Source organism: Bubalus bubalis, chromosome 9, assembly GCF_019923935.1.
Source record: "Bubalus bubalis isolate 160015118507 breed Murrah chromosome 9, NDDB_SH_1, whole genome shotgun sequence".
Taxonomy (NCBI): Eukaryota; Metazoa; Chordata; class Mammalia; order Artiodactyla; family Bovidae; genus Bubalus; species Bubalus bubalis.
In genome coordinates, this window is record NC_059165.1 from 68196381 (window position 1) to 68208083 (window position 11703).

Here is an 11703-nt window from a genome sequence, read left to right on the forward strand (position 1 = left end):
CAACCAAAACTTTGCTAAACAGAAGATATCCTGCCTTTTAAAATAAATAATTTCTTACAAGCGGTATCCTAGCAATCTCTTTCATCTTGACCTTGTGTTTCTCCTTGTGCAACATCAGCTAGTACCAGGAATTACATTGATGATAGTTTCAAAGTTTACAAGGAGGAGGGTGACTTAGTGAAACTGGCAAAAATCACATTTTTAAGGTTCCTCCCTAAATACTGGTGCTATATATAGTTGGTCATTCTGTTCCAGTTCAGTTGACTTAAGAGATACTTGTTGCTATTGTTCAGTCGCTCATTTGTATCTGACTCTTTGTAAACCCATGGACAGTAGCACACCAGACTTCCCTTTCCTTCACTAAATCCCAGAGTTTGCTCAATCTCATGTCCACTGAGATGATGATGCCATTCAAACATCTCATCTTCTGTAACCCACTTCTCCTCCTGCCCTCAATCTTTCCCAGCATCAGAGTCTTTTCCAATGAGTCAGCTCTTCACATCAGGTGGCCTAAGTATTGGAGCTTTATCAAAGGGGCAGCATCAATCCTTTAATGAATATTCAGGGTTGATTTCCTTTAGGATTGACTGGTTTGATCTCTTTGCTGTCCAAGGTACTCTCAAGAGTCTTCTCCAACACCACAGTTCAAAAGCATCAGTTTTGGTGCTCAGCCTTCTTTATGATCCAGTTCTCACATCCATACATGACTACTGGAAAAATTATAGCTTTAACTATATGGACCTTTGTCAGCAAAGTGATGTCTCGGCTCTTTAATATGCTGTCTAGGTTTGCCATAGCTTGAATCAGGATCAAAGTAAGGAGGACTCATGGGAAGTGGGAAAGTTCCCCAAATGAGAGGAAAAGGTGAACATAGACCACATTCAATTCTGAAAATGTTTTTCTTTACTCAGGTTATTAAGGCTCTACTTCCCATCTTCAAAAGAATTTTTTTTTTCATGAAACCTCATAAGATTGAGTGAAAATGTTGACTTTTCAAAATGTAAAATCATCATAACTGTTGTGTTGAAGCTGTGTGGGCCTCAAGGTGATGACTAAATTAGCTCTTTAAGAACTTTCATCAAATTGACTGACTTGTTATTGATAGCACATTCAATGTATCTGTGTTCTTATTTGGTTAGTGTTAGTGGTTATAGTTTGTAACAGTAGGTACAGTGTGTAAACATTAGGTTATTAAATAATCCATGAGATAATTAATGAAAATTATATATTTTGAGAAGTTATACATAATACTGAAGAAAAAAAAATACTGAAGAGAGCTCAACAGGAAAAAAGTTACAAAAAAATATTCAAAGGAGTCCTGGGAGTAAGGAAAATAGACGAGCTGTGCAGTAACACATCATCAGATGGAACAGTGTTCTTAAAGTTGTTTCCTGGGCAATAATGTTCATCCATGGAGAAAAACAATGAGACTATATCCACAGATTTTATTCTCCTGGGGCTCTGGCCTGAGTTCAGCCACCTTGTGATCCTTATCTACCTTATCCTTTTGGTCTACTGTATGGCTGTTATGAGCAATGTTGTTCTCATTCTCCTCATCTGGCTTGATTTGCAACTTCACTCCCCCATGTACTTTCTGCTCAGCCACCTCTCCCTCATTGACTTGGCCTTGATCTCAACTTCTGTCCCCAAAATGGTCACAAACTTCTTCTCAGGAGAAAGAATCATATCACAGGTAGGTTGTGGAACCCAGATCTTCTTCAGCTTAACCCTGGGAATTGCTGAGTGCCTCCTGCTAACTCTCATGTCCTATGACCGCTACATTGCCATCTGTAACCCACTTCGTTACTCAGTCATTATCAGCGATATCACCTGCAAAAAGATGGTCATTGTGTCCTGGACAGGGGGAGCAATAACTTCCCTGGTTCATACAGCCTACGCCATGCATTTTCCCATTTGTCACCCCCGAGAGATCCTGCATTTTTTGTGTGAGGTCATGGCCCTCTTGAAGCTCACTTGTGAGGACATTTCAGCCTATGTGAAGTCAGTGGTGGTCTCAAGCTTTCTGGTGGTCCTCATCCCTCTAAGTCTCATCCTGGCCTCCTACACCCTCATCTTTCTTGCTGTCCTCCGCATGAACTCCTCTGAGGGCAGGAACAAGGCTCTGGCCACCTGCTCCTCCCACCTTTGTGTGGTCAGCCTCTACTTTGGCCCTGCCATATTGGTCTACATGAGACCAGGGTCTTCTAAGACTCCCAAATTAAATCAATGTCTTTTTATGTTTAATGCCATCCTTACCCCTATGCTTAACCCACTCGTCTATAGTCTGAGAAACAAGGATGTTATAGAAGCTTTGAAGAGTAGAGTCATCAATAGATTCCCCCTGAGAAAGATGAAAAGACATCTACACTGCTATACATGATTATAATCCTATGTTAGCATATTTATTTAAATTGCTTTCAGGAGCCTTTAAGACTTGAAAAATCCTATTATGAATTATAGAAATGTTATTTATTTCTATACTTTCTAAGCCAATACAATATTTTAAAGTGAAAAAAATAATAATAAAAAAATAAAAACCAAAAAAAAAATAAATAAAGGTATTTATTTCAATCCTCTTGTTGTGTGAAAATAAAACATAAAATAATCTGTCCATGGTCTCAGAGCACCATCAAAGAGCCAGTTCTTCCAACACAAAATTCTGAAAACACGCTTATTTTCTAAATAACACAGAGCATCATTTTTGCTCATGTATGCACTCATCCACTTAGATATACCTGTGAAGAAGGCATGAGCTGCTCCTCAGAACAGTGAGAAAACTCACAATTTCAGGATTGGCTCAGGAAGCAGAACTTCTGATATACACTTTCAACACTGTGATATTAAAATAGTCTTATCTTTCTTGAATGAAGAAAAGCAGCTTTTAGATTGCCAAAATATCATACACATTCAACCTAATGTCAGCATTTTGTTTCATGAGAAACAAAGGGTAAATCTGTCTTTTCTTTCTCTTGGCTCCAACAAATGTTTCTGATTCTTTGTGCTCCTTTTTCTGAGTTCAAATCCATTGTCTAAGGCAAACATGGCACTAAATAAGACTACAAAATTCTGACAATCTGAGAAACTGGGATAAAATGATGGTACCTTCTATCTAGCACTGCTAAGAGGATTAAACAAGTTACAGTGTGTTAATCAGAAAAGAAAGCAGGAAATGAGTGCTACATTACAAATGTCTGTGCAACTGAAGGCCAGGCACTGAACTTAGCATTCAGTAGGGAAGTAAGAGAACTAGACTCTTTAAAGCCTTCCTCCTAGGCATGGCACATGGATCTTTATTTTAAAGATAATAAAGATTTACTATATTCACTTTAGGAGGAATGCAAAATAAGTGCTAAAATCAGCCCTAGTTAAAGCTGAGAGAAAAAAATTAAAAACTTTCTTCTACAATGTAAATAAATTCATCTGTACCATTTCTCTATATTCCATATTTTTAATGCATTAATATATAATATTTGTTTTTCTCCTTCTGACTTACTTCACTCTGTATGACAGACTCTAGGTCATTCGACATCACTACAAATGACCTAATTTCATTCCCTTTTATGGTTGAGTAATATTCCATTGTGTATATGTAAAATAAATCTAAAATTGTATTCAAAAATATAAATGATATTGGTGCTTTATTTTAAAAAGTTGTAGTGAAATTTAAAAATATTGTAATTATTGTAGAGAATGATAATTTCTCAGCATTATCAGCTCCTACAATCACTGTATGGTAAATATTTAAACTGATAAATATCTTTTACTCTTTTGATTATGTAACTAGTATTCACTTAATACCATTATATCACTATTGGTCAACATAAAACAACAGAATTCCATATCACTAAAACTACCATTAGAGAAAAACATGTAATTATTTTTAAAAATCCAGATGCATATCAGAATTTTCTTGGAATTTTTGGAAAAATACAAATGCCTATGTATTGACTTTTCCCCCCAAGGCTCCAGGTGTGTTTTTAATGAGCAGCCATGTTTAAAATTCAAATTGTGGTGCCAGAGAAGACTCTTGAGAGTCCCTTGGACAGCAAGGAGATCAAACCAGTCAATCCTAAAGGAAGTCAACCGTGAATACTCATTGGAAGGACTGAAGCTGAAACTGAGGCTTCAATACATTGGCTGCCTGATGTGAAGAACCAATTCATTGGAAAAGATCCCAATGCATGAAAGATTGAAGGTAAAAGAAGAAGAGGGTGGCAGAGGATGAGATGGTTGAATAGCATCACCAATTCAATGGATATGAACTTGGGCAAACTCCAGGAGAGTGAGGGACAGGGAAGCCTGGCATGCTGCAGTATGGGGCTGCAAAGAGTTGGACATGACTTAGGGACTGAACAACAACAACATGTTTAAGAACAAGTGGATTACACGATGATGTTTTACTTTTTATCTAGTTTGTTTTACCTTTTCTATTTAATATTCAGTGCTCCCATTTCATTTAGTTTAGTTTTTCAATTTCTCTCTGTTTTGTTGTTGTTCTTTGTCAAGGCTTTATCAAGCAGAGAAGAAAAGTTTTCATATATGTATGTATGTTGTGGTCATTCAGTCGCTCAGTGGCGTCTGACTCTTTGTGACCCCATGGACTGCTGTATGCCAGGCTTCCCTTTCTATCACCATCCCCAGAGTTTGCTAAAACTCATGTCCACTTAGGCAGTGATGCCATCCAACCATGTTGTCCTAGGTCATTCCTATCTCCTACTGCCTTCAATCTTTCCCAGTATCAGGGCTTTTTCTAATGAGTCGGCTCTTCTCATCAGGTGACCAAAGTATTGGCACTTCAGCTTCAGCATTAGTCCTTCTAATGAATATTCAGGACTGATTTCCTTTAGAATGGACTGGTTTGATCTCCTTGCAGTCTAAGGGACTCTCAAGAGTTTTCTCCAACACCACAGTTCAAAAGTGTCAAATTCTTCAGTGCTCAGCTTTCTTTTTGGTCCAACTCTCACATCCATACATGACTACTGGGAAAACCATAGCTTTGACTAGATGAACATTTGGTGGCAAAGTAATGTCCCTGTCTTCTAATACGCTGTCTAGGTTTGTCACAGTTTTTCTTCCAAGGAGCAAGCATCTTTTAATTTCATGGCTGCAGTCACTGTCTTAAGTGATTTTGGAGCCCAAGAAAATAAAGTCTGTCACTGTTTCCATTGTTTTCCCATCTATTTGCCATGAAGTGATGGGACCGGATGACACGATCCTAGTTTCAGGGTAGTTACAAACAAAAAGAAGATAGGCACAAAAGATAGAAAGAAATCAAAGCATGACATTACAGAAAATCATCGAAATACAAAGAAATGTAGCAAGAGAGGAAGAAAGTAACAGACAAACCAGGAAACAACCAGAAAACAACAAAATGACACACATAAGTCCATACTTATTAATAAATATTTAAGTGCAAATAGATTAAACTCTCCAACTGATAGAAATAGAGGGGCCTAATGCAGAAAAGAGTTGGACTATAAAGAAAGCTGAGCACCGAAGAATTGATGCTTTTGAACTGTGGTGCTGGAGAAGACTCTTGAGAGTCCCTTGGACTGCAAGGAAATCCAACCAGTCCATCCTAAAGGAGATCAGTCCTGGGTGTTCATTGGAAGGACTGATGTTGAGGCTGAAACTCCAACACTTTGGCCACCTGATGTGAAGAGCTGACTCATTGGAAAAGACCCTGATGCTGGGAAAGATTGAGGGCAGGAGGAGAAGGGGACGACAGAGGATAAGATGGTTTTATGGCATCATTGACTCGATGGACATAGGTTTGGGTGGACTCCAGAAGTTGGTGATGAACAGGGAGGCCTGGCATGCTGCAGTTCATGGGGTCGCAAAGATTCAGACAAGACTGAGTGACTGAACTGACTGAATGCAGAAAAAAAAGACCAAAATTTTGCTGTCCATAAGAGACTTACTTCATGTATTAGGCCACACATAGCTTCCCTGGTGGCCCAGACAGTAAAGAATTCATCTGCAAACCAGGAGACCTGGATTTGATCCCTCCGTTGGGAACATCCCCTGGAGCAGGGCAAAGAAACCCACTCCAATATTCTTGCCTGGAGAATCCGCATGGACAGAGGAGCCTGGTGGGCTACAGTCCAAGGGGTTGCAAAGAGTCAGACACTACTGAGTGACTAAGCACATAGACTAAAAGTGAAGAGATGGAAAAAGATATTCCATAGAAATAGAAACAAAAGAGATCAAGGGCAGCTATACCTATATCTGTATAAGTATATAAGGAGGAGAAGTAAAAGTATATAAGGAGAAGGAGATGACAGAGGTTGAGATGGTTGGATGGCATCAGCTACTCATTGGATATGAGTTTGAGCAAGCTCTGGGAGTTGATGATGGACAGGGAGGCCTGGCTTGCTGCAGTCCATGGGGTTGCAAAGAGTCAGACATGATTGAGCGACTGAACTGATAACTTGTATCGCATGAAATAGGCCTTAAGAAAAAACTATAACAAGAGAAAAGGAAGATTATTCTATAATAATAAAGGTGTCAATTAATCAGAATGAGGTAAGAATCATAACTGTATATTCACCCAACACTGAAAAGTGAAAGTGTGAGTCACTCAGTTGTGTCTGACTCTTTGCAACCCCATGGACTGTAGCCCACCAGGCTCCTCTGTCTGTGGAATTCTCTTGGCAAGAATACTGGAGTGGATAGCCATCCCCTTCTCCAGGGGAACTTCCCGACCCAGGGATCGAACCTGGGTCTCCTGCATTGTAGGTAGATTCTTTACCATCTGAGTCACAACATTGGAGCACCCAAATATATAAAGCATACAGATATTAAGGGAGAAATGGAGAGTAAAAAAATAATGGCAAGGGATTTCAATAGCCCACATTTAACAATGGATAGATCATGCAGATGGAAAAATCTATAAGGAAACATTGGAATTAAACTACTTAATATCAGATTTAAGCAGTAGAATATACATTCTACTGTATAGCTTGTTCTCAAGCTCACATGGAACATTTTCAAGGACAGGATATATTAGGCTGCAAAACATCCCTAACAAACTAAAAATGATTGAAATCATATCACACATCTTTCCAACCAAAATGGTATGAAACTAGAAATCAATTACAAGAAGAAAATCTACAAATATGTGGGAATTAAACAACATACTTTTATTTTATTTTTTTACTTTACAATATTGTATTGGTTTTGCCATACATCAACATGAATCTGCCATGGGTGTACATGTGTTCCCCAAAACAACATACTTTTAAACAACAAGCTGGCTAAATATAACTAAAAAGGAAAATCAAAAGTCAAATTTGAGTGAAAATGGAAATACAATACATCAAAACTTAGCAGCAAAAGTAGTTCTAAAGAGTTTATAGTGATAAATGCATATATTAAGGGAAAAAAATCTCAAATAAAAATTAGTTTATGGACATCCCTGGTGGTCCAGTGGTTAAGAATTCACCTTCCAATGCAGGGGACACAGGTTCAATCCCTGGTCTGGGAAGATTCCACATGCCGTGGGTCAACTAAGCCAGTGTGTTACAACTACTGAGTCTGTGCTCTATAGCCCATGAGCTGCAACTGCTGAGACTGCATGCCTCAACTACTGAATCCCATGCATTCTAGAGCCCATGATCTGCAATAAGAGAAGCCACTGCAATGAGAAGCCTTCACACCACAACTAAGGGTAGCCCCCTGCTTTCCACAACTGGAGAAAGCCCACACACAGCAATGAAGACCATAACCAATACAGCCAAAAATAAACAAATAGTAGCAGCTGATTTCTTTTTTAAAAAAACTAATTTTAAACCTCAAGGGAAAAAAAAAACATTGAGAATCATAAGAACTACTATGAACAATTACATGACCACAAATTAGATAACCTAGAAGAAATAGTGGAGAAGGCAATGGCACCCCACTCCAGTACTCTTGCCTGGAAAATCTCATGGACGGAGGAGCCTGGTGGGCTGCAGACCATGGGGTCATGAAGAGTCAGACACGACTGAATGACTTCACTTTCACTTTTCCCTTTCATGCATTGGAGAAGGAAATGGCAACCCACTCCAGTGTTCTTGCCTGGAGAATCCCAGCAACGGGGTAGCCTGGTGGGCCGCTGTCTATGGGGTCGCACAGAGTCGGACACGACTGAAGTGACTTAGCAGCAGCAGCAGAAGAAGAAATGGATAAATTCCTAGAAATGTAAAACCTACCAAGATTTAATGAATAAACAGAAAATCTGAACAGACCAATTATTATTTAACAGTAAGAAGACTGAATTCATAGTCAAATACCTCCCACCAAAGAGAAGTTCAGAATCAGATGGCTTGAAAAATGGAATCTACCAACATGTAAAGAATAATTAATGCCAGTTCTTCTCAAACTCTTTCCAAAACTGAAGAGGAAGGAATATTCCCAAACTTATTTTATGAAGCCAGAATTACCCTGATAGCAAAATCAGATAAGAACACTGAAGGACAAGGAGACTATAGACTAAAATCCCTGATAATATAGATACAAAAAGTCCTTAACTAAATAGAGTCCCTTGGACAGCAAGGAGTTCAAACCAGTCAGTCTTAAAGGAAATCAACCCTGAATATTCAGGGTTGGAAGGACTGATGCTGAAGCTGAAGCTCCAGTTTTTGACCACCTGATGAGAGCAGCCAACTGATTGGAAAAGACCCTGATGCTAGGAAAGATTGAAGGCAGAAGGAGAAGAGGGTGACAGAGGATGATATGGTTGCTTGACATCACGAATGCAATGGACAAGAACTTGGGCAAACTCCAGGGGATGGTGAGGGACAGGGAAGCCTGATGTACTACAGTCAATGGGGTTGTGAAGAGTCAGACATGACTTGGGGACTGAACAACAACAAAAATACTAGTAACCACTTCAACAGCACATTAGAGGAACATATACCATGATCAAGTGAAATTTGTGCCTAGGATGCAAGAATGGTTCTACATACTCAAATCAATAAATATAACATAACACATTAATAGAATTAAAGGTAAAAATTATATGATCATCTCAATAGATAGTGAAAAAAACATTTGGCAAAATTCCAAATCCATTCATTACAAATACCCTCAAAAAGTGGAAATAGAAGTAACATATCTCAACATAATAAAGGCCATATATGACAAGCTCACAGCTAACATCATATCCAATAGTGAAAGACTGAATGTTTTCTTCTGGGATTAGGAATAAGAAAAAGGTGTCTATTATCAACTCTACTTTTCAAGATAGTACTAGAAGTCCTAGCAAGAGAGATCAAACCAAAAAAATGAAAGATAGACAAACTATGAAGTAAAATTATTTGTTTGCAGATGGCATTGCCTTCTATATAGGAAATCCCAAGGACTACAAAAAACAGTTGTAACTAATGAACAATTCAGTAAAGTTGTAGAATACCAAAATCAACATAGAAAATTAGTTGTTTTTCTATGCATCAAAAGTGAACTGTCTAAAAAAGTAATACAGAAAACAGTCTCATTAGTAACAACATCAAAATGATGACAGAGTTAGAAGTAAATTTATCCAAAGAGGTGAAAGATCTGTACAATGAAAATTATAAGACATTGACAAAGAAAATTGAAGAAAACACTAGCAAGTATAAAGATATCCTGTGTTCAGTGTTTAGAAGAATTTATATTATCAAAAATATCCATACCTCACAAAGCCAACTATAGATTCAATGCAATTCCTATCAAGATCCTAAGGGCATTTCTCACATAAATAGAACAGATGATCCTAAAATTTGTATGGAACCACAAAAGATCCTGAATAGACAATGAAATCCTGAAAAAGAACAAAAGTGAAATCAGACATCACACTACTTGATTTGAAAGTATAATACAAAGCTATAGTAATCAAAACAGTATGATAATGGCATAAAAACTGACACATAAACCAATGGAACAGAATTGAGAATCCAGAAATATATCCAGGCATATACAATCAACTAATACTTGAAAAGGCATCCAAGAATACTCGATGTTGAAGTGATAGTTTCTTCAATAAATGATTGGATATGCAAATGCAAAGGAATGAAATTGGACCCCTATCTTGCATAATTCACAAAAAATTCATAGGGGAACACCTAGGAGAAAAGCTTCCTGACAGATTTTGGCAGTGATTTTTTTTGGATATGACCCCAAAAGCTCAAGCAACAAAAGCAAGAATCAACAAGTAGGACGTCAGATGAAAAATCTCTGCACAGAAATAGAAACAATCAATAAAAATAAATAGGCAATTTACAGATTGTGAGAAAAAAATTTTAAAAACCACATATCTGATAAAGCATTCCAAAATATATTGAGGAATGCATACAACTCAGTAGTGAAAACTCTAATAATCCACTTTTTTAAAGGGGCAAAGGACCTGAATAGACATTTTTTCCAAAGAATACATTCAAATGGTCAACAGTTTCTTGTATGCTCACCACATTAATTTGTTTCAAATGCATGAAGAAAGTAACTTAGGATAAGGATGATTATGATTCATTTTTTGGTGAAATTTCCAACTGGAAACCATGTAGTCTAACTTTTTTATTTACCAACGAGGACACAGAGCTCTAATAAGGCTCTGTTTTCATCCTATTAACTCACTCAGCCTAATGTCTAACACACAGGCTGGAAAATCCAGGAAAATAAAACTTCAAAAAACAGAGCCAGTGGCACTGGGATCTCTGTCTGGGATCTGGGATTTGGAACCTACTGCTCTAATTCCCAAAGGTGATTGGAACTACCCAATAACCAGGTTGAATGGCACTTTTCCTGCAAACCCTAAACCAACAGTAATACCAAGTTAAACAACTATTATTGAGCATATTTGTGGGTAAAGGCTTTGTATCAAGGCTCTGCCTGTATCCATACATACTCCAGCACAGAGAACAAACACATTCAGGGTCTTTCTTTTTCACCCTCCATGTCTCCTAAGAGCAGAAGATTTAATCATCTATTGGGAGGAAAGAGGAAACAGTGTTTCTCCATGTCACCTACATATTAGAACAAGGGTGGGGAGAAAGGTTAAATTACTAATGGTAAGGCTATACCACCCCGTTCTTGAATGATGCAGACAATTTCTACCTGCAGCCAGTATTAAGATCTACCACCAGGAGCTCTGTCCTCCACTATCACTTTTTGGTGATCAATTAAATCTTCCATTAATCAGTTTTTGCCACACTTGTCTGGTGGTAATGACAAAAACCTGAGACCTTGATAAATACACACATTCCTGGCATTTTGATTCAGGAACATTATCTGTGTTTCCTCAATCCTCAGGTGATTTCTACAGTTGGACAAGTTGGGGAGACACTGGTATAGAAAAGACACTACAGGAGTAACCTGGGCTATTTTTACCCAGTGATATCAGCAGTGGGAGGGACAGTACACCGACTCTCAGTTGTAAGTTAAGGTAATTAAGGCTCTTATTGGTTCTGTTATAGAGAAGATTTGTCAAATCCTGGAGAAGATTTGGCTGCACAAGATCTTCCTGTGTTGAGCACCTTATCATTTAATCCATTGCAGTGCAGTGATGAGGCTCATGGAGAAGTGAAACAAATAATCTTGAAGACCAAGTCAGTCATCCAGGTGCCACCAGGTCTAGACCTGTACTGAACAGAGCAACAACACCATGAAGGGACCTTGAGGATTTCAGGTGAGATGAGGCAAAAAATGACAATACTAATAAGGATACTTTCTACACATTCACACTAAAAT

At 38.1% G+C, this 11703-nt stretch overlaps 1 protein-coding gene across 1 annotated transcript; it reads left to right on the forward strand.

Moving 5' to 3' along the window:
* Positions 1 to 1411: 1411 nt before the first annotated feature.
* On the forward strand, positions 1412 to 2380 carry LOC102415427 (olfactory receptor 2AJ1-like). The gene has a single exon (XM_006052763.4). The coding sequence runs from the start codon at positions 1412 to 1414 to the stop codon at positions 2378 to 2380; it is 969 nt and encodes a 322-aa protein (XP_006052825.3).
* The last annotated feature ends 9323 nt before the right edge of the window (positions 2381 to 11703 follow it).

What these genes read in the sequence shown, in the direction of transcription:
- LOC102415427 (XM_006052763.4), top strand. Translation starts at nt 1,412, where the DNA reads ATGGAGAAAAACAATGAGACTATATCCACAGATTTTATTCTCCTGGGG.